General features: G+C 34.9%; 1 protein-coding gene across 5 annotated transcripts in view; it reads left to right on the top strand.

Moving 5' to 3' along the window:
- Positions 1–24,670, top strand: part of Cask (calcium/calmodulin dependent serine protein kinase) — a 348,936-nt gene that overhangs the window by 115,928 nt on the left and 208,338 nt on the right. For 4 of the 5 annotated variants that reach the window (XM_077106548.1, XM_077106546.1, XM_077106547.1 and 1 more), the window contains exon 3: positions 14,156–14,261. In XM_077106548.1, the coding sequence (XP_076962663.1) occupies positions 14,156–14,261 (106 nt within the window). Of the gene's footprint in view, positions 1–12,526; positions 12,591–14,155; positions 14,262–24,670 lie in introns of those variants that run through there. The other variant, XM_077106549.1, reaches the window with a different exon arrangement.

The raw sequence follows: 24,670 nt of genomic DNA, 5'->3' as shown, positions 1-24,670 counted from the left end.
GGGGAAGAAAGTGTGGATGGTGCTTACTAAAAGCACTGATGGGTCTTTGGGCCCCTTCCTGAGTGGGTTTAATCTAATAGGTATGAGATATGTGCCAGGAGCCTCTTTTTAAAATAAATGCTATAGTAATTCTGAGAAATTCCCAAATAAGCCAGTAAGTCATGTCTAAGGGGAATAGTATGTGAAAATGTAGGGGAAACTGTAGTGGAAAATGATGGAATTTTCATTTTAAAAGGAGCCCTTTGTGGTATGGGGACACAATTTGAGAGCTTTTGCAATGATCTAGGCAAGATAAATGATGACCTCAACTAAATCCCAAGTGACAATAGAAATGGACAGAAAGAAACAGATTCATGGAATCTTTAATACTAGTAGAGTAAGATAACCTGATTAGTATTTGAATATCTTCTACATAGGAGACTCATCTATTTCTCCTTTATTTATTTATTTGTTTATTTGTTTGTTTATTCATTGTTTCTTTATATCAAAATTTTAGCTCCTTTTTTCTTTTCTTTTGACACTCTAATTATGCATATATTGGTGTACTTACTGGTGTTTGACATTTCTCTAAGACTATTAAATTTTTCTTCATTCTTCTTTCTTTATATTCACATTGCTTAATATCTGTCAGTGTATCTTCAGGTTTGCTGATTCTTCTGCAGCTCAAATCTCTATTGTTGTCATATCTGCCTTTGATTTCTTAAACATGATTTCCTTCAGTTCTATGGATGTATTTATTCTAACTGTTTTGAAGTCTTTTCTGATAACTCTAACATCTGGACCCTCTCAAAGGCCATTTCTAATTTTTGCTGTTTTCCCCCATGTAAGGGTCACACTTTTCTCATTTTTGCATTTCTTCTAACTTCTTATCGTAACAACTGTGGATACTGACAGCCTTCTTCCATTCCAGGGCTTGTTGTCACTTTAGCTGGGCTCTCTTTAACTATTTTTTTCCCGATATCTTCATTAGATGTATTTACCTCTGTTGTTATTATATTACACTAATTGCTAGCTGATGATTTTAATTGTTCTTAACAATGCCCTATGGTATAAATTGTACCATATTCTGATTGAATTAATACCTGGCCCCTTGACAGGGACAGGGCTTGCTAGTCTGTGAAGCTTACTGTACCCTCTGCTGATCAGAATTTCTGCATGGAGCAGATCCTGGGAGAAATGGGGAACTCATTCCTCACTGGCTATTCCATCCAAATCCTCCCTATGTAGTGGGGACTTTGTTTTATGGTGGAAGGTGTAGCATGAACTGGTGTCCCCTCCTGGCACTTCTACCAAACAGTATGGATATCCCATAGTCTAAAGCCAGGAAGCATGACATCTGTCAAAGTTCACCAGGTGCTTAATATCTTCCACCCTAAGAAATTGAAAGAGGCAGGAATTGCCACTGAGCTGAAGTCCATCTCTGTAGCTCTCTTGCAACTCAGAGCTGTGTGGGAAAGGAGGACTAGACTATTTTCCTCACCCAAATCTTCTGTATTTAGCTGGAGTTGAGGATAGGGGAATGGACGTTACCATTGGCTTCTGTAACCCACTCAATGTAGGCCTTCCACAGCATGGAACTATGGAAAATGGGATCTGCCAATGTTTATCAACTGCCAAATGCACCCTGAATAGCTCTTCCACCTCAAGGGGCTGATCTGCCACTGAGCTGCTGAGCTTCCTTAGAATAGTTACCTCTGCACAACAGAGCTATGGGGGGACAGGTACACTCCCCATATAATCCCTCTCTCTCCATTACCACAGCTTCCCATTGTTCTTACCAAATTTCTGTAGATTTTATTGAATAAGTGTTTCTTAAAATTTGTCCTTTGATCAATCTCCAGAAACTGAATGATTGTTTTTGTCAGTTTTGATTAGATAAATACAGCTACCCCTCTGTATCTGCAGGGTCTGCGCCAAAAGGTTCAACCAACTATGGGTTGAAAATATTTGAGAAAATAATTGGGTCTGTAGTAAACATGTATAGACTTTTTTTTTTCCTTCTCACCATTCCCTAAACAATACAGAATAACAACTATTTACAAAACATTTTATTATGTGTTATAAGTAATATAGAGATTCTTTAAAGAATAGGTTATATGCAAATACTGTGCAATTTAATATTCAAGGACTTGATCATCTGCAGAGTTCTGTAGGAAGTTCTGGAGCCAATTCCCCTCAGATATCATGGGAGGACTTTGTGTGTCTCTCCAAGGGAGAGGTTTCCCTGACCTCCTTACACAGCCATCCCAGAGCCCTGCCTGGTCATTGTCTTTTAATGAGTCTGTATCTTAATAAAACACTAATTTTTCAAAATGAAATCAGGTAATTTGAACTGAAAAGACTAAACTAAGATTTTGAAAGGTATTATTATTTCATTACTGAAATTTGCTCTGATTGAGCTTTATTTTAATCAACACTTTATAGTTCTGTTTTTAGAAATAATACAGAGAAATAGCTTACATCTAAAATTCATTTTCAGAGTTGAGCAATTGTAGACCTAAGAAGCATTATAGCAGAGGTAAGAGCATAGATTCTGGGGTCAGACTTACTTATTCTGTGGCTGAGTTACTTATCTGCTCTCTGCCTGTTTTTTTTTTTTTTCCATATATAACATAAGTATTGTCTGTCTCTTAGTATTGTCATGAAGGTTAAATGGGTCAATGCATCATCTAAAATACAGCCTGACTCATAGTTAATACTCAGTACATATTAGCTGATGGTTATTGTTGTCATTATCCATGTTAAAGACACACAATCATCTGTGTATTATATCCTCAAGACCAATAATATCTGTAGCCATAGATCTTGGTGATATTCTATAAATCTTGGTGATATTATAATTGCCTAACTAGGTACAATATGATCTTTAGTTCCCTCTGGTGGAAGAAAATTGGATTTGCTCTTTCTATAAACCTGATTCTTTTGGAATTATGATCATTTAGCCTGGCAAATTTACTTCTCAGTAGTTAACCAAAGACAAGATCCACGTATATAAATGAATTTAAGAAATTGCTAAAATTTGCAGGAAATTTTTAATTTTAACTATTCTTACAAAACATAACTTTTCGGTGCCATGTGATTTATCATATTAAATAACGTGGTATATAAATTATACAGTGACATAGAAATGTTAGACATAGATTACTTTTGTTTAAAGCTAGCACATCCAGTAGCAGTAGTATCTTGAAGCTTTCCACTTGCAATAATAGACACAGAATAACATTCATACCCCATTTCTGCAAGTAGATAGCATTTCTTGGTCATTCTCTAAAAGGTCTCTTTTCCATCAAGAGTAGATTGCCTCAAAGTTTTGACACTTAATGTCCTCTTCCACATAGAACAGAAAGAGTGCTGGATTGGGAATCAAAAACCTGGGGTCATCTGGCAGTTGTGCTGTGAATTAACCATGTGGCTTCAGGCATATCACCTGACTACCAAGGTCCTCATTTTCTTTCTGAGTAAAATGTGAAGACAAAGACAAGTGTATGATGATGGCTCTGTTATTGTCATGCCCGTTTCTAACATTCTGTTTCAGTGAAATAGATTTTGATGTGAGAAGGTGAAATCACTCATTAAAGTGATTAAAACACTTCAGTGAGTAGAATTAAATGAAGAAACTGAAGGCAAAGAAATCCATTAGAAGATCTTTGCTGTGATCCAGACAAGAATCAGTGAGGGTTGAAACTGGGGTAATAGCAGAAAGGGGAAGAGAGTTTTGACAGGTGTTGCAGAAAGAGAATGGACAGGTTTTGACAGCTGCACATAGGAAGTGGGGGAGAAGCAGTGGTTGGTATGAAGATGACTCCAGGGAGTGTCTGGAAGAAGAATGATGCTGATAGTCTGTAGGCCACACACATATAGCTATGTAGATTCTGTTTCGCTGTATATTAAACCAGTGTCATTATTATTAGACACTCTAACTCCACCCATTTTTCCCTAAATAATCATATGGTTATCTCCAGTTCTTTATGATTTCCCCCAAAAAATTATAGGATGAGAAAATGCAAAGTTAAAGTAGGCATTGAACTATATGGCAGTGTGGTTTAGTAATGAATGTTCACATTATCATCTTCTTGTGATCATATGTGGTTTGATTGACATTTGTTAAAGGTAGAAAAGAATGATTTCCACCAAAAATGATCAAATAAAAAGAAAACAAAACATCATGTACACATTCCATGTCGTGCACTATGGAAAAAAACTTTCACATTCTTTATGAATCATCCAGAACTAACTACAATCCTGTATGGGAACTATGGCCTCACTCTGTTTTACAGATGAGGAAACTCATGTTGTAAGGTGATATAGCTACCAAGTGATGGAGGTAGGATTTAAAGACAGGCCTTTGGGGCTGGAGTCGTGGCTCAGTGGTAAAGTGCTTGCCTAGCACGTGTGAGGCACTGGGTTCAGTCCTCAGCACCACATAAAAATAAATAAATAAAGGTATTATGTCCACCTACAACTAAAAATATATATATTTTTAAAAAGACAATTTTTTAAAATAGAAGTGTGTTGTTCTATTTATCATAACTGCCTTCCTGAAGAAAGTGTTAGTGCTCAGAAGGGTAAGTGCATGCCAGGTCTGACACCCTAGTCTGACAGGAACTGAGGATAGGTTCTCAGGACAGAAGACTTTCAGTGTTACAACCACGAAAGTCCTGGGCAAGCTGAAGAAGTTGGTAGCCAATCTTGAAAAGTCACATATATGCAATAAACCATTACCTAGAATGACCTAAGTAATGTATTGATTATATTTGTTTTCAGTAATATTGTTATACATTAGGCCTTTTGTTGCTGTTAAGGGACCAATGATTGTTTAAGTGAGGAGGAGTTGAGGCCCTGGCCTGTCTGCCTTCCATCTGCTGGTTTTCATTAAGCATCCTGCCTTGCTATGGTTGCATTCAAACTGCCTGTGAATCAGCTGCTAGAAGCCTCTACTTCAAACTCAATCGTCAAGGAAATTTTTGTTTTACCATTCCAAGTTTCATGAAATGGCAAGTTTAATGGAATGGCAAAAAATAGCTAATCAGGGGGAAAAAAGTGAAGAAAGAAGATAGATTGATTATAAATTTACATTCTTTAAAGAGTAAGGAAATACATATTCTGGCATTCAACCTACAACAAAAAGTGGAAACCCTTTAGCATCATTATTTGGCAGCTGCCCCCAAATATATTTATTTTATGTGTGTAAACATGATACTCAATTATTGTGAAATCAAAATGAGAAACAGCAAATTGGGCCACATAGAATGCTCTCAGGAACTTCCTGTAATTTTTCAGAGTAGGAACACAAAAACACTTTATAGTAGCTTCATGCATCCCACACAGTAAAGGGTGGGGTTTGGGGCAAATGGCTAAAATTATATGAGTAATGTACTTTTTAAATCTAAGAAATGGTTATTCTCATAATTGTGCCCATAACTAGAGTATAAAAGGAGGAACCAGCTTCTAAACAATGCTCTTATAGCAAACAAGAACTGAGTCAGATTGTCTGTCCTGAGCCTGACCTTAAGATATTTGTATCTAGATCAATTGTTTTGGCTTTTGTGTTTCTCTTAAATTGTAGTGCAAAATCTTTTAGTTCAGAGCATTTACTATTTAACAGATGTTTAAAATTGTTTCTGACTCCAAATCGGTTAAAAATTGCTGATCTAAATAGTTGCCATCTTCAGGTATTTAAGTATGTACTTTTAGGTTTTGTATAAAAGATCAAGTGAAAAGTTTATTATGAGGGTAGGGTAGTATATTAATTACTTAAGATTTTGTTAAAACAAGGAAAAATAAGGCTTTTTCAGAACTCTCTCACAATACTATTGGTGATGTCACTTCATTTCTACTAGGACTCTGAAGATCTCCACTTTTTTTTTTTAAATAAGACTACATCCTGGTCTATGGTGCACACCTGTAATTGCAGTGACTCAGGAGGCTGAGGTAGGAAGATTACAAGTTCAAGGCCATCCTCGGCAACTTCACAAGGACCTAAGCAACTTAGAGAGACCCTCTCTCAAAACAAAAATTTAAAAAGTGCTGAGGATGTCACTCATTGGTAGAGCACCCCTGGGTTCATTTCCCAGTAGAGGAAAAATTATGACTGCAAGGCAAGCTAGTTTACTTACACATGCCTGTTTAGTTAGCAATTTCTCTTGATATAAACCTTGAATTTTGGCTAGAATTTTTATTTTGTTTGTACCAACAAAATAAAATATAGAAATAATTTGATGGTTGAGACCATAAATCTGCAGGCATATAGATATCCCTGATTTTAAATTATCTATTAAAACAATTAGCATATTATGTTTATTGGTCCCTTACAAAATTAGCATCACACATTGGTAATTTTTTTAGTTTGCATTTATTTTATACTAATTTTTATGAGAATTTATTGACAAAAGGATACTGTGGCTGGATGGGGAAAACCATGTTATTAAAAAATGATAATTATTCACCATGCCAGAGAATCTTGATCTTTGTGGTGTATTTACATATTAAAACGGACCATAGATTGCTTTCTGGGGAGAATGTTGACCCCACTGGCAGTAAATACTGCACTGGCCCCCCACTGGAGAATGGAGATGTAGGGGAGAAATGGGTAGTAAGGAAGACTATCCTAACACATGTCCTTTGTGAGCTCCTCAGTTATCAGAAAGTAAGTACAAACAAATAGAAGGAAAATCTAGATAACACAATTAGGAAGGTATAAAATGCCAAGTATGTGAAGAACCTTTTTTGACTTTGACATAATTGATTCCTCTTTTATCAGAATACCCGTTTTCTTTTGCTTTTTAAATTTTACTGAATTTGTAAATAAAATGAACTATGTAAATATACATACAGTTCAGTGAGTTTTAGCAAACACGTGCATTTGAGCATCCCACAAAATGCCCTCGCGCTTTAATATTAAGATTTTAATATTAAAAAATTGAGATATACTAGTGATTCTCTAATTTTCTTAATAAAATAAGGAGTCCCATGTTGAAACAGGTGTGTGGTTTCTATCATAGTAAAATGCCCTGATCTTTCTTCCCCGCACCCCTTTGGCTTACATTTCCCACTATAAAAAGCAAGAGAAGAATTATACCTTCTAGAGGAGGTTAGAATATTGTATTTCTGTTATTATCATGTACAAAAATATGATCTCAGTAGTAGTCATTCATATGTTTGAGAAAAACTTGTAACACCAGACCTTTATTTGGTTTGGATTTCAGTCACCTCTGCCTTCTCCTTTGATCTCTATGATTAACATCTTTCTGTTTTATTAGTTGAGTCCCCAAATAGATTTGCACTAAATTCATGGTTGAGTAATTCTTTGAATAGGAGACTCAGAGCAACATCTTATGAGAGACAAATAATTTGGCTTCTTTTAAATTTAATGTTGGCTCTTATTCACAAATGGCTTTTTAAGCAAATGCTTTTCTTTCAGGACATTTTAACATCCTTGAAGATAAATATCAATGAAGATCATTGAATTAGTCACCTGGAATCTTTACTAATAAATAACTAGTAAGCTCGATGATTCATAGTACCTTAATGTTGATTAGGAATGACCTGTAATTTTTAAAATTTAAATCCATCAGAAATAAATTACAGTTTAGGTAATTATTTACCAACTCATCCTAATGAAAAGTGAGAGGGAAGACAAGTAGTTCTCACAGTAATTGGTTTTATCTTATTTTATAACTGATAGCTGTTTATATCTATAGTGTTGCATTTAGTTTAAATTTGGTATTCAACAGGGCAGTCTGCTTTAATATACTTATTATACTTATCAGAACTGAAAACTCTTTGTGAAATCTATTACTAAAATCCCATTATTTGTAAGTGCTTAATGTGGTTAACATTGATTTCTAATTAATACACATTTGCCTATTTAAGAAATAATTTTACATCCGTCAAATATTCTCAATTAATGGGATGCTGCTTCCTTTCTCAGTTCCCCTGACGGATGAGTATTTAACCCATAGGATGAAAAAGGGGGAACAAGAATACAAGGAATTTAGAAGCCACTTGGATTTCTGTCTGTGTGTTAAAAAAAAAAAAAAGATAATAAAATATATGGGAATGGTAGTAAAATGTGTAAAAGATCAAAGAAATAATGAGTTTGCAGTTAACCCAAATGCTTGTGTGGGCCTGCCCAGGCCTCTGGTCATCACTAGTTGAGAAGATCAACTTTCCTGATTTATAGGAAGATGGCCCCATTAAAGCCAACCTGACCTGTATTATTGCCAGAGGCAACTGGGATCTTTTGACTTCAAATTGGTTATTAGATAAGGGTGGAACTCAGCCACAGAAATTGACTTTGCTACTTAATCCTTCCAAGATTCTGCTTAGAGCCCTTTCTTAAAATATCATATGGTCATTAATTTCAGGAAAAATAATTTTCATTTACTTATTTTGTTATTAATATTTATTCAAATGAACAAATTAATACTGATCCTAATTATCTCTAAGACTAAAGTATATTCTTTGTTCAGATTAGAACCTGGTTCAGCTCTTAGTAAGTTTTAACTATTGAGTTTTTAACACAACTGAGAATGAATGAGAATACTTCTATACTTTGTTAGGAAAAGAGCAACAACTACTTTCTGACTATCTCTGATGACAGGGAGAACAGAATACGCCGTTTCTCTGACAGTCCCAATAGCTTCTCAGCCAAGTCAGTGTCACCACATTAGCACTGTTTTGCCACCAGATCTAGTACATATAAAAACTACATAGCCCCACAAGCCATTGTGGTGTGATGTAAAGAACAGTGGGCTTTATTAGTCCTGCTCCCTCCTCTTACTAGTTGTATGATTTTCATTGACTTATTTGTTTCACTGAACCCTGGGCCTCAGTTTCTTCCTCTGTAAAATGGGGAGATATATATATATGTGTGTGTGTGTATGTATATGTATGTGTGTGTGTGTATATATATATATATATATATATATATATATATATATATATAATGGCATTATGGTCAGTAAATGAGGACTTATAGAGGGGCATTTTAAAATTGCAAATGTTGCATAGTAAACTCTCAAATGCTGCATTGCATAGTCTAGTGATAAAATCTACAAAGTCGTTCAATAAATTTTGAATCATCCAAAGGGCTACCATACAGTGGCTGTTGACTATTCTTTGCCTGTCTGGTAAATTAAGCAAGATAAAATAATTGAAAACTCTATAACAAATGAGGATATAAATTAACAACAGTGAAAAAAACTCCAGACTTAGTTATTAAATGATGGAATTGGGTAATTAAAAGAAGATAAGTTTCCTTTAATGGAAGTATTTTTGAAAAACACACGTTTGAGTTTAGGTTCTTTTTTGAATGACATACTTTGCAAATATCTGTGTAAGAATTGCAGAAGAACTCACAGCCAGGAAAGGGTAAGAACTGAAGTACATTAGTTTATCGTTTCAGTTTGGTAGCCACCAGCCTCATGTAGCTGTTGAGCATTTAAAATATGGCCAGCCTGAATTGAGATATGCTGTAAGGGAAGAGTACAAAAAAGGATAACATGTTTCACTAATAACTGTAAATGTATGTTGAAATAATAACAAATTTTATCTCTTGTATTAGATAAAATGTTGTTAAAATGAATTTCATTTGTTTCTTTTTACTCTTGTTTTTAAGTATTTTTTTAGTTGTAGATGGACACAATACCTTTATTTTGTTTATTTACGTGGTGCTGGGATAGAATCCAGTACTTCACGCATGCTCAGCAAGCACTCTACCACTGAGCCACAACCCCCGCCCTCTTTTTACTCTTTTAATGTGGCTACTAAACAAATTTAAATTAAATGTGTGACTTGCATCATTTTTCTACTAGATAGTGCTGGTCTAAATCCTCATTGACTGGTTCTGGGCAAACTAACCCTTAAACAGTTAGGCCTTTTAACTTCAGATATTGAGGTTGAGACTGCTACTCCAAGGCCAACAATGTCAAGAATTGTTCCTTTCTTCAATTATATATATATATATATATATATATATATATATATATACACCCCAGTTTGTTTTTATCCATGGTCAAATAAGCTTACTGCAAAACTATGGCACTCTGTAGCTATTATCTGATTTTCAACAGATATGAAGAGTTCTGCTATTGTAAGAACAAATGTTAGTAAAATTAATAATAAAAATACTTTCTGGGAAAAATATTTTTCTCCTGAAAATTAGTTTTAAGACTAACCACCTGAAACAGCTTCCCTAAACCATCCCTTATTTGAGAGACAGCCTGATAGGCAGACTGTGGACACATAGTTGCTTTACTTCTTAGGAAATTAGTAGGAGTTCTAATACTGTATATCGGGTTGATTTAATATAGACACATAATTAGATGCAAGGGCATGAAAGATAGAAATAGATGATTCAAAAATCATTTTAAGTATGATTCAAAAATTATACTAAGGAGGCTAAGGCAGGAGGATTCTCAGCAACTTAGTGAGACCCTGTCTCAAAATTTAAAAAATAGGGCTGGGGCTGGGCTTAGCAATAGTGCACTTGCTGGGCATGTGTGAGGCACTGGGCTTGATTCTCAGCACCACATAAAGATAATAGTCTATCAACAACTAAAATAAAAATATTTTAAAAAATTAAAAAAAAAAATTTAAGGACTAGGGACATTTCTCAGTGGTAGAGTGCCCCTGGGTTCAATCCCAAGTACTGAAAAAAATATTTTAAAATATCCCTGAGAGTATATAAAATAAGAAAGTACGAGAGACTAGAGAGAGTTAACACTTATTAGTCTGTAACAAATCAGCACTTCAAAACAGAGATGGCAACTGGATTACATCACTCACACATATATTTTGTGCTAAAATTATATTTTGTGCTAAATTATTATCATCTACTTTCAAATTTCTTCTTACTCTGCCCCATGAATTAATTTGTAGACAAATAGTAGTTTTAGTTTACTGTATCAGCATGGAGTTCATCTCTCTCTCTCTCTCTCTCTCTCTCTCTCTCTCACTCTGTATATATATACATATATATATATACACACACACACATATATATACAATATCTTTAATATATTTTAATTGTAGAAGGACACAGTACTTTTATCATTTTTATGCAGTGCTGAGGATTGAACCCAGACCTTCAGAGGAGCTAGGCAAACACTCTGCCACTGAGCTACAACCCCAGTCCTATTTTATCTTTAATTTATATTCACATTTAAAAGCAATGTTTTTGAGTCTAGTATCCTAGGAATCTTATAGTTAAGATGCACATATAATGTAGTTTTGTTTTTTAAATTGTGCTTTTCTCTTTGAGCTATTTAATTGATACTTAAATTTTGGAAAACAGTACCACAGTTAACCTAAATATAAGCCATCTTTTGCGTCATTGTCCCTATCCTTTCAAATATATTTTTATGTTGTTGGGTTTTGTGCTATCCAGTCAATGTTCTGATTTTAGTCCCCAAAATGTCATATCTAGTGACATTTAAATAACTTTAGTCTTTGAAGGCAGAGCCCCCAGCAATTCTGCCTTTGTTTGGAGAATGGGTGGGTGATAAGACCAGACCAAGAGCTTGTTCAGCTGTTTACCAAGCAGAAATGTGAGGCTCAAGTGGTGATGGGGATTCTTTAGAACATCCATTTCTACTTGCAAGCTCTCAGTGTAACAAAAGCTTCACAGCAGATGGTGAGTGTGAGAATTGAAGCAACTGTAGTTACATGCAACCAGCGAAATAGAAAATAAACCCAAAAGAGGAAAAGAGATTGGTTTTCATTGTGGCAAACACTAAATACGTTTACTTCATGACTCCAGTGTCAGAGCATTGAGTGCTTTTGATCAGAACAGAGACAGAGATGAATGGAAAGAGAATAACTAATGTGAAAACAGAAGGTATGAGAAGGTGACTTCTAATAAAATGAGAAGCTAGAGATAAACATAAAAATGGGTAATAAAACTCCTAAGAAGCTATTCATAGAATCAGGAGGCAGAACATTCTTGAAGAGAAAGAAAAAAGTGTTCAGGCATCTGATTGATGTTGTCTGGCTCAACCAGGCCCTCCAGCACACTTGTTAAAAGCCTTCCTCATGGTTATGACTTCCCTGCACAAACTCCACAGCTGCTTCATACCCTCCTCTCCTGCAGAGCCTTCCCAGTGGATTTTGGACACATTTTTCCTGTGTCTCTGATCTCTTCTTTTACAGTGAACATGGAGCCCCCAGCTCACATTCACCCCACTTAATCCCCTAACCTTGTGTGTTATGCTCCATGGGCTCTCACATCTGGCTTCTCATTTGAATCTTATCAGTGCTCTTTGAAACTGATTTAGTAAACTCTGCAGGTACCTATCACCATCTCCATTTCATTGGCTATAAGGAAGACATTTGCAGAAGTCAATAGCCTGCAGGTGGAGGGACAAAGGCAGTACTAGCAACAAGTTTTCTGACTTCCAATCCCATAGACTTTGTATCCTTGCCACTTACTGCCACACAGAGTACTTCCTTTACAACTACAGCAAAAGCAGACAAGCAAAATATCTTTTGACTTTGCTATTTCTTTTTTACTGGCAGAATCTTCAAATAGGATCATGTCCAAACCCATGGCACAGCATAGTGGAAGGACTACTGACTTTGGAGTCAAGCAGGTCAGGGTTCAAAGCCTATCCCTTTGATAGCCATGTGACCTTGAACATGTTTCCAAACCTCAGTTTCCTTACTATAAGGTAACTACCTCACAGGGTTGTTGCAATGTTAAATGACAGAGACTATACTGATTAAGTAGCCTAGTGAGTAGCATGATAAATTTTAATTTATTATTAGATGATCATCTCCTGCATACTGACTTTGACCCTGAACTTTTCATAGAACTTGATACAGCCCAAAATGCTCATGACCTTCTCTGGTTGAATCTTAAGGCCTTTTCACAGCTTTCAGCCTTCTCTATCCACATATGTCTTTACTGCCTTTATTCCCTTGACTTTCTTAATATCATATTACTGATTCCTCCTTTTCCAGTGGTTTATATTTTGTCTACTACCTTCTTTTTCCTCATACTACCCTTATGTATGTAAGTCTTCTGAGGTTCCATTTATAGCAATTGCTCTTGTTGACAAAGTTGAATTAATAAATCAGAACGGAAATCATATTATCATATTTTGCTTTGTGCAACACATCCTTAGCGTTCCTTGTTTCTTCCTTACTTGTCTCCTTTCTACTTTTAAATATAAAAACATCACACTGAACTTGATTCATCAGCAAACAGGCAAAGCCCACTCCTGTCAGCACTGGAAGGCTTTAATTATCTTATTCCATGTAGACATGGCAAGTGATGCTTCTGCCCAAACTGTTTCAGTGAGATGATGATGATGTTAACAATTTTGCTTTCCAAATAGTAATACAGAGTTTAAGCAGCAGTGTCACATACATTATCTGAATTTGTTCTTCAGAATTATACTGTAAGGCAGGTAGATCCTTAATTATCCAACACATTTTATAGATGTAAAAAAAATCCTAGAGAAACAATTCTGGGCTGGGGGTGTAGCTCAGCTACAAACCCCTAGCACGTACAAAGTCCTGTGTTCAATCCTCAGCACTGCAAGAAAGAAAGAAAGAGAGAGAAAGAGAGGGAGAGAGAGAGAGAGAGAGAAAGTTAGTTCGATTGATTCTGACTTTGACTCTAGGACTAGTGTCTTCTTTGTTTAAACCATACTATTTTTTGCTCCCTATTCCAGGTAACTTTGCTGATATATTTGTAAATCTTAGATTTTAGGCTAAACAATAGACAGTACATTCTTATCTGAGGGGAAACTAAAAAAGAGATAAAATAGTAATTTAAGGTACCTATTGGTAGTTTGAGGAAGAGTTATAAATTTGGAAACTGAAACTTGATTACCAGAGTTTGGGGAAGTATTTATTTGTGTGTTTATTTTACTTTGGAGCAAAGTATTTATTTGTACTAAGAAGTGTAAATGTGTTCTTAATAAGAGCTGACTTGTGTAATGTATATAGATTTAAGCTGATAAAAATTATGAAATATTATATTGTCAAATATTTTAAAGGATTAAAAGTTAAGCTTGATTTAAGTGGGGAATTTCATCTCTTTAGTTAGAGAAGTCTTCATGTTACCATAGACCACATCATTCACTCATCATTCACTCTAATTGTCTTGTGTTCCTACCCTAATGAAGTATGTTGTATGTTTGTTTTGCAGATCTAAAGCGGGAAGCCAGTATCTGTCATATGCTGAAACATCCACACATTGTAGAGTTATTGGAGACATATAGCTCAGATGGAATGCTTTACATGGTTTTTGAATTGTGAGTGTAAATTTTATTTCTTAAGGAGTAAAATTTTAAGCAACATTGGTTTTAGAAAATGCTAACAATTTTCTCTTCAACTTTAGCAATAGCTGTGACCTCATCTGTTTAGAAAGACCCGAAAGCACAGGGGAAAAAAGGATTATTTCATCTTAAGGTTCATGACAAAGGAAGCAAAAGCTGGGTGTATTTGGTTATCCTCACACTTTTAAGCACACTTCAAAGAAGAGGCTCCAAAAGGAAATAGAATTCAGAGGTAAATAAGAGGCCTCAAAATGTGCAATTCTGACCAAGAGGTCAGTCTGAGGTGAAGAGTAGGATGAAGTGGAGGTTTCCATGTAGCAAGTCTCCTTGGCAACTTAAAATGAGCAATAACAGACAACTTCTTCTTTTGATATAATCACTACATTGACAAATGAGGGAAATTCTGTGGCTAATAGTGTATCTTGATTTCAGTAAGGTCCTTGACGTGTTACTCACAAAATTTTTATGAGTCAGAGAAATGTGAGCTAAGGATAGTACAACTGAGTATCCCATAGCTAGTTGGATGATTGTCCAAAGAGATTTATGGGACAGCATACTACAGGGTTTTGTCTTTACCCTATTCTATTCAGAATTAATCAGTAACTTTGGTCAGGAAAATTAAAAAGGAAGATATACATACTAAACATTCAAAAGATACCAAGGTTGGAGGGTGTATTCATTAGCTATGACTTCATAGCAAATCATAACCAAAAATTTAGTGACTTAAAACAGCACATGCATTATCTCAGTCTCTGTATGTCAAGAATGTGAGCACCATTCAGGTGGGTCCTTTAGCTCTAGGTCTCTCACAAGGTGGTAACCACGGTGTTAGCCAGAGCCAAAGCCATTTTCAGTCTTCACTGGAGAGAGAGGGTTAGTTCTTCTTCCAAGCTCACTCACACGGTTGTTGTCAGTCTTCAGTTCCTCTTGGATTCTTGAACTGAGGGTCTCAGTTCCTTAAGAGCTGCTGGCTTCAGGTGTCCCTAGGTTGCTTGTCACATTGGCCTTTAAATCAATATGGCCAGTGGCTGCATCAGAGCAAGCAAACAAGCAAGAAGAAATGGGAGGTAGAAGTCACAGACTTATAATGTAGTCTCCAAAATTATATACCATCACTTCTGCCTCATTCTCCTAGTTACAAACAAGTCAGTAGGTCCAGCCCACATACCACCACCTGAATACCAGGAGATAGGAATCTCTAGGAAGCATTTCACAAACTGCCCCCCACAGAGTAGCTGACACATTAGTGATCTATACCAAAACTCAAAAATAGTTTACAAGCTTGTAGTCAAGGAGCTGAAACAAAGAAAGTGAAATTTAAGACCAGTTAATATAAATTCCTTCATTCAAATATATAAGCGCAAGACGGGTGTGAATTTAGTTGTGACTACTTATGTGAAAAAGATGTTAATGTTTTACTTAGTTGTTTGCAATAGCTAAAAAGCCCTGAATGGAATGTTAGGTTACATTAATGAGAAGTAGATAATATTCTGAACAGAGCCACACTCCCACCATATTATACACTGCTTATTCTCCCCGGAGTGTCTGTAGTAAGCAGGACACAGGAATATTTACAGAAGGGTATAACCAGAACGAAAAGGAGCCTGGAGATTCTCTCATAGAGTCATGGCTTTCAGTCTCTTTGCCAGCAAACCTACTAACAGAATTTTGAAAAACCTAGATGCCCTTCTCACATGTTTTTAAGTTGGTATGTAAAAATTTTTATTGCGAGAATATAATTTTTAGTGTCTTGGATTTTCCTTTAAATATATTTCCTTCACAACTGCAGAGCTGCACATTTATCTCATTTGCTTTATGGGAAGTGCCTGCTATGTGACCTACATGGCTAAAGCTAGTCCTCGCTGTCAAATCACTCAGCCAAATCAGACTCACTTTTCTGTCAGAAAAAAAAAATCCGACTTCATTTTTCAAATAAAATTAAAGTGTTAATAGACATCCCAATGACACTCCTCTTACTATTGATTTCGAATTCTAAAATAGATCAGGCTTTGCTATGAATATGTTATCTGGATGAAATATGGTGACATCTCCTTTTCTTTCTCAAATTCTCTTTGCTCCCAGTTGTGTCTCCCTCCCACAGGAGCTGTGTATTCCCCAACTGTCTCTTTGAAGTTAGACAGGATTTTCAGGATACGGAAGCAGTTGGTCTTTGGAGATAAGTGATTGCAGATGTGGAGATGTGAAAGGAAAACTAGATTCATTTTCAAGTAGACTATGTTATAGCAAATGAAGATATGGAAATCAATTGCCTTAAAATATACTAGTTCATGTGTTCCCAGGAAGGACTTTGAGTACCCCCAGATATACCTGAATCCCAGGTTGAAGACCCACTGGCATGGAAGAGCTCTTGAAAACACTAGAGGCTTTAGTTCCCCAAGAATTTATTGGTTTTCTTATTCTACTAAGAGTCCCCAGTGCAGAATGCCATAGGTATAACATACTTAATGTTTTCAGTTATTTGAAAGATCATCATGTATAAGATTATATGCTTAATCACTATAACATCACAAGCCATAAGTAGAATCAACAAGTGGCAGATTCCACCTTTAAGAGGACCTATAATGGAGACTCGTACTCCTTCCAAGGGGACAAAGATAGATTTTACTTTTGGTTTAGAGAGGGACTCTGCTGTGCCTTCCAATTTTAAGATATTGTAATTCTTTCAGAATGACTTTTCTGGTTTAATTTTATTCTCCATTGAATAAATCTGTTTCTGTCCATATTTTTTTCTCTGAGAAAAGCAAAAGCAGATTTATTCATATACTTTAAAGTAATGAGCACAGAAAGCAATATTTAAAAATTCACCTGATTTCTACCATGTTTACTGTTTGTATCAAAGGGGTCTAAATGACAGGGTAGTAGAGAGAAGATGATCTTTTGGTGTCATAAAATGGGTTTTAGTTTCTCAGTGTTAAGCAGTCTCTATGAGATATTAATAGTCAATTTTGTGTGATGCAGGTGTGACTAAAATAATTCAATGGCTATACATTGAGATAAGAACTCATTAAAGTTGGATATTTACCAGCAAATTATCCAAATTAATCCTAATTTAATCCAGATTACTAGAATATTGTTTGGTATTACATTTTTAATTCATTTTTACTTTATTTTGTAAAGTGTCAAATAAAGAGATTATAGTATAATCAATACCAGCATCCTAGCCATTGAGTTCAAAATATTTTGCCATTCCTGTTCAAGATATCTTTCACCCCTGAAGATTTCTAAAGCAATGTCACTTCTCCTATAAATACTCCTGTTTGTGCTTCTAACAGATAAGGACTTTTAAAAATGATCGTAATAATATTATCATATCTTAACAAATCAATACTATTTCCTTAATGCCATGTCATATTCAGTTGCTGCTCAATTTTCCCTGATTGAACATGAATCTTAAATGATAAATTTCTCAATTTAGAATTGTTTTATGAGCTCTCCTACGGATCTAGAAGGAGATTGTAAAGTCACAGTTAAAATAACTTATATAGAAATATAAAACTGTTCTTTTTGTACCATTGTTTTATAAATTCACCTCAACATTTGCCCTCACCCAATTTTTTGCATTCTCCTCAACTCCTAGTTTCAAACCAACAGACCCAAAACATTGATTACTGTGATTTAAAGTCATGTGGATCAAAGAGCAAAACCAAAAATCTTGTGTGCGCCTCCACCTACTGGCTAGGTGAGAGATTGCTTCTATAGCTGCATTCTAAGCTAAGCTACTCTAGAATTGGTTCCATGTTCCTGATAATAGACGTCATTTTCCCCAGTATTCAAGGGCTCATTGCTAAGGTTATGAGTGGCCTAGACTTGTTTCCAAGTTTTCTACCATGACACTATTACACAGTAGACAAGGAAAAGTAAAACGAATAAAATTAGACTAGTTAACTTTGCTGTTTGTTGGCTGCTTGTAAAACCACTCTTATCGTTTATGTGGACAAAAGGCTAGACAAAACAACATATTTTAATTATCAGCAAGTTTCTTAATACGGTATCCATGTCTGTCTTTACTATAGACTATGTATAAGCAACCCTCCTTTTCTCTTCCTAAATGAAAGTCATGAAGTTGTATGACTCAATCATGTTGTTTATTTGTTTAAAAAAAATCCTTAGAATGAGTTGATATTCACTTAGTTACAGTTGATAAGTTTAAAGCATACTTAAATGCAGGGACCCACAGAGCTAGAATGTTCAAGCTGGAAAAGATGATTTCAAAACTTAGATTATAAAATCCTGTGGAGAAATTGTTAGACAACGTGTACCCAGGCTCTGTCCGTACGTAGACTTTCAGTTTCACCTGATACACGTCCTGAAAGCACAGATCTAGAGGACTGACCTTCAAAGTAGGGCCAATACTACTTAGAGATTTCTTTGTCATTTCCCCCAATACATACAGTAGTTAGACATCTGCATGTGTTTGCATTACATCCATTTCTTTGGGATTACATTTAAATTGGAACCTGTCTGTAGCAATTTGCTGAAATGTATTTTAAAATACAGGTTCCATTTTGAAGACAGGACTGAGTTATATTACTTCCCCAAAATTAAATGTTTATTTCTAAGTAACACATTCAGGCTTGTCTTTAGTAGTGTCTGGTACTTGAGTTAAGCTGTAAATCCTAAATTGGCTGGCTAAGGAATTTTAATTACCTTATTATAGAATGATTACATATACCACAGGGAGACTTTTACAGTAATTAAATATGGATTTAAAATATATCTGACATGAAAATAATAGTTTGTATCTCTTAAAATAATATTAGTAGTTTGTGTTTTTGAAGCCAATAAAGGATATAATAGACTGAAACTGCTTCTATTTATTTTTTACTTTATTTTTTGTCAGATATTTATGCTTGTAGAATGGAGTATTTATGAAATTCATTTATATTGATAGAGTGGAAATGACTATTACTTACCAGCAAATTTTCCACTTAAGGGAAAATATGTCTGTCTCAAATCAAACAATAAAAATCTGGACTATTGCATTTTAATTTATTTGAAGGTCTGCACACATTTTTATAGCTGATCTTCTTTGATCTATTTTGATTTTTTTTTATGTGAGATGATACAAATTGCTATCCATTCATTCAGCAAACTAAACACTTCTCTTGAGTCACTGCATCAAAATGTCCAGTTGATTTTAGTTTTAAGAACTGTGTGTCGGGGTCCCCAAGACCACCCCCAGGTTTGATGATTCACTAAGAGAGCTCAAAGGACTCAGCATATAGTTGTATTCACAAGGATGTAAAGTAACATCAGTATAAGACACATGGGTAGAAGTCCAAGTGCAAGCTTCCAAGAGTCTTCTGCCAGCAATGAGTTGTAACAACATGTAAAATATTGCCAACCAGGAAACTTCTTTAGAGACTTGGTGCCTAGGGCTTTTACAGGGATCTGGTCACATAGGCACCCTATGCCTGGCATGCACCAAATTCCAGACCCCCTAGAAACAAAGCAGATGTTCAGCATAAATCATATTGTTTGCACAAACAGTTTAGACACAAGAAGCCACTCTTTTCAGGTAGGTAGTAGGAACCTGCTGAAAATCAAATTCCCTGATGCCTGCCTGTCAAGGGCCAACCTTGGAAGCAGACTTTTCAAGCCTTTCTTTTTTTTATCTGTTCTAATTAGTTATACATGACAGCAGAATGCATTTCAACTCATTGTACACAAATGAAGCACAACTTTTCATTTCTCTGGCTGTTCATGATGCAGAGTCACATCATTCATGCAATCATATACGTACACAGGGTAATAATGTCCGCCTCATTCCACCATCCTTCCCACCCCTACCCCCATTCCCTCTGCCCAATTCAAAGCTCCTCCATTCTTCCATAGCCCTCTGCATTATGGATCAGCATCCACATATCAAAGAAAACATTTGGCCTTTGATTTTTTGAGATTGGTCAAGCCTTTCTTAAAATAGCAGTTTAGGCCTCCTATGGTAATTCTTCCACACAAACTAAAATAGTGATAATAGAAGATGGGTTTGAGTTATAAACTCCTGGATCTGCAAACAAAATGTAATTAATTGCCTATAAAGATAATTATAAGGTTTGGGTTTGGGTTTGGGTTTTAACTGTAACCATGGTATCATTTTATCTGTTGAATAAATAGGTGGCCGGATCTTTGTTTAAGACAAATCCTTGTTTGAAATGTTACAGCATAGACTAGATTTTAGGCTCTGAATGCTGCATCAGAAAATAAATTTCATTCTGATGCTACTATTTTAGAAATACATTTGAAGTTTTCATTTTCGTAATTTTTCATATAGCATGTGAAAGCTGATCTTCAAGCCACTAAAATAATTTTGAATAAATTTATGTACACATAAAATACAAAGAAAATTCAGCTGCTTTTTCATTATTTGAAAAGGAATATAGTTTATTTATTTAAAAATGAAAGGTATAGCCAGAAATGACAACACATGCTTGTAATCCCAGCTACTCAGGAGGCTGAGATAAGAGAATCAAAAGTTAGAGGCCAGCCTAGACAACTTAGCAAGACCCTGTCTCAAAATAAAATAAAAAGGGATGGGGATGTAGTTCAGTGATAGAGTGCCCATGGGTTCAAGCCCCATTATCAAATAATAATAATGATGATGATGATGATGATGATGATAATGTGTAAGTTGTTTTTAGTGTGCACAACATTTACCATATACCTACCTTGTACAAATTTAGAAATTATGGAAAATTATAATGACAAAAATAATGCCTTTCAGAAAAGTTAATCAGTGAACATTTTGGAATATTTCCTTCTACTTTTTTAAAAAAATTTTTTTTTAGTTGTAGATGGACACAATAGCTTTATTTTGTTTATTTAATTTGTTTATGTGGTGCTGAGAATTGAACCCAGTGCCTCACACATGCTAGGCAAACGCTCTACCCCTGAGCCACAACCCCAACCCCTCCTTCTACTTTAACTTGTTATCACAATTACAGTAATTGGGACTATTTTATATAAGTAGTTATGTTTCCCAATTCTTTTCGCTTAATAATTTAATAAATTTAAACATTTTTTATACCATGAAATAGTTTTCAGTATACTATTTTATGACTACAATAAGATGTTTAAACTATGTGCATGTACATTGTTTTTTGGTTTTCTGTACCAGAAATTATGTTTTAATTAATATTCTTATACATAATTACTTTTGTTTTCTCAAAATATACTTTTGAAAGTAGAATTACTGGATAAAGAGTAGGTGAATATAAACAAACATGTCTATTACATGTAGATTTAATATTTTTAATATATCACATTTGTAAAAATGTATAAACAAAAATATGCAGCTTAAGGAATTATTGTAAAACTACAACCCAGGTCGAGAAGTAAAAAGACTACCTACTTCAACAGCTGCTTAATTTCCTCTTTCTGATCACAACCCCTTTTCTGTCAGAAAAAATTTTAATCTGGACTTCACTTCTGTGTATTTATATACATTGTATTTATATACATATATATACATTGCATAATTTGGTCAATTTCATTCCATAGTTTCTCCCTTATACTATCCAAAATAAGCATCCCTGAATAATATAATTCAGTGCCTATTTTTGAAATCTTTATTTAAATAGAATCATATATATTCTTTTTATTAGAAGAAAGCTGTTTATTATTTCCATTTTTCTGAAAAAGAAATGATAGCACAGACATTTAAAAATACTATCCCCAAATCTATCAATTTTTTTTACTTACAGATTAATTCTTGTGTTATAATTTTTGATGTTTTTATCAGTATATTATAGATAACAGTGGGGTTCATTTTGACATAATCATATATGCATGGAATATAATTTCCTCCACTTCAGTCCTCAGTACTTCCTCTTTCCTTCCCCTCCTCCTTCTCATTGTTCCCCTTCCTCCACTCTACTAGTTTGCCTTTTAGTTATTCATAGTTTTTTTTAATTAATGCTTTATAGATATACACAAAGGTGGTATTCACTGTGGTATATTCATATACATATACATTACATAATATGGTCAATTTCATTTCATAGTTTCTCCCTTTTCTCATCCATCCTTTCTTCCCCTCTATCCCCTTCCTCAGCTCCACTGATCTCACTTCTCTTTTCATGAGATCCCTACCAATTTTTTCCCCTTATTTTGCTCTAGCTTTGGCATATGAGAGAAAACATTCAATTCTTGACTTTCTGGGTCTGGCTTATTTCATTTAGCATGATGTTCTCCAGTCCCATCCATTTACCAGAAAATACCTTTATTTATTTATTTACTTATTTATTGGCTGAATAAAACTCTATTGTGTATATGTATCACATTTTCTTGATCCATTTGTCTGTTGACAGTCATCTTGGTGGTTCCATAACTTGGCTATTGTGAATTGTGCTGCTATAAACATTGATATGCCTGTATCACTATAGTATGCTGATTTTAGTTCTTTTGGATAAATACTAAGGTGTGGGATAGCTGGATCATATGGTGGTTCAATGAGATTTTATCTCACCACACTTAGAATGGCAATCATCAAGAATACAAGTAATAAATGCTGGTGAGGTGAGGATGTGGGGATGGGGGAAGGTACACTCAATACATTTTTGATGAAACTGAAAATTAGTATAAACACTCTGGAAAGAAGTATGGAGATTCCTCAAAAGACTAGAAATGGAACCACCATATGACCTAGTATATATTCTTTTTTGGATCTGTGCGAATCATCCAGGTTGCTTTGTGCAGCTGTTCCTTTTATTGCTACATAGAATTGCAGCAAACAGACTTTCACTGTTTATTCATTGTAATGTTAACAGATACACATTTGAGTGGTTTCTAGATTTGACTGTTTTGAACAATGTTGTTATAAACAGCTTTGTGCATGCATCCTGGTGCCTCTAAGCACACATTCATATACTCCTAGGCATAGACCTATGAAGAGAATCCACAGATTTTAAAATATGTGCAACTTCAGTTTTCCTAGAAAATAGTGAGCTATTTTCTCAAATGGATATATAAACTGAACCTTCACCATATAACTTTGTAAGGTGATCCAAGTCCTAATTTTCCTGGGAATGCCCTTGTTTAAACCTGTTGTTAGTTAACAGCATTTTATTCTCGTTAGTATGTATTACCTGTGCTGTACATCCTTACTAGTATTTTGGCATAATCAGAATTCTTAATTTTTTGCCCATCAGTCTGCATTAGAATCTCATAGTGGTTTTCTATGATTATTCTTTCCTAAATTGCCACTTAGTATCCTACCTCTTCATTCTTTTTATAATACATTTGATAAAAACAAATTGGTAATTTTAATATAGTCTGATTCATCAGTACCTTATCTTGTGATGAGCATTTTTGTGTCCCTGAAATCATGAAAATATTTTCTTATATTTTATCATTCTGGAACTAATGAAATATGCTGTAAGGTAACAAGCCTGTTTCATTTCTTTCCATATGGAGATTCAGTCATCTCAGCATAATTACTGAAAAGATTGCTCTGTAGTACCACTTTTGCCATAAATCAAACATCCATATGTATGATCATTTCTAGGCTCATTTGTGGTCCATTAGCCTATTTGCTTGGCATTGTGCCAAGAGTACATTGGCTTATTTGTTGTAACCGTGTAAACTCTGGTTACTCATAGAGTAGGTCCTCCCACCTTATTCTTCTTTAGTCATATTATAAGAGTTGTTTGTATCTATTTCTGAATTTTCCATATACATTTTAGAAGGAAGTTGTTGACTTCCACCAAAAAAAATTGAAGGGTTTTATATCAGAGAAAACATTTGACAAATATAAGGAGGCTGACTCATAGTGGGGTAGGGAGAGGGAACATGGGAGGAATAGATGAATTCTAGATAGGGCAGAGGGTTGGGAGGGAAAGGGAGGGGGCAGGGGATTGGCAAGGATGGTGGAATGTGATGGACATCATTATCCAAAGTACATGTATGAAGACACGAATTGGTGTCAACATACTTTATATACAATCAGAGATATGAAAAATTGTGCTATATACGTGTAATAAGAATTGTAATGCATTCCGCTGTCATTTATTTTTTAAAAAAAATCAATAAAAAATTGGAGGGTTTTGACATGAATTATTACATTAAATATTTATGACAATTTTAGAATAATTGGCATGTTTACAATATTGAATCTTCCATTCATGAACATAGTATGTACCTTGCCATTTATTTAGCTCTGATTTATACTTTTCTCCATGTTAGATAACAGTAACATGTTATATTTACATTTTGTTAGATTTTTTTCATAGGTATTTGCTTTTAAGAATAGATCAGTCTTGGGACTGGAGTTGTGGCTCAGTGGTAGAGTGCTTGCCTAGCACATGTGAGGCCCTGGGTTTGATCCTCAGCACCACATAAAAATAAATAAATGATTTTTTAAAAAGAAT

Source organism: Callospermophilus lateralis, chromosome X (assembly GCF_048772815.1).
Source record: "Callospermophilus lateralis isolate mCalLat2 chromosome X, mCalLat2.hap1, whole genome shotgun sequence".
Classification (NCBI taxonomy): Eukaryota; Metazoa; Chordata; class Mammalia; order Rodentia; family Sciuridae; genus Callospermophilus; species Callospermophilus lateralis.
This window is presented reverse-complemented; position numbering and strand designations above follow the sequence as displayed.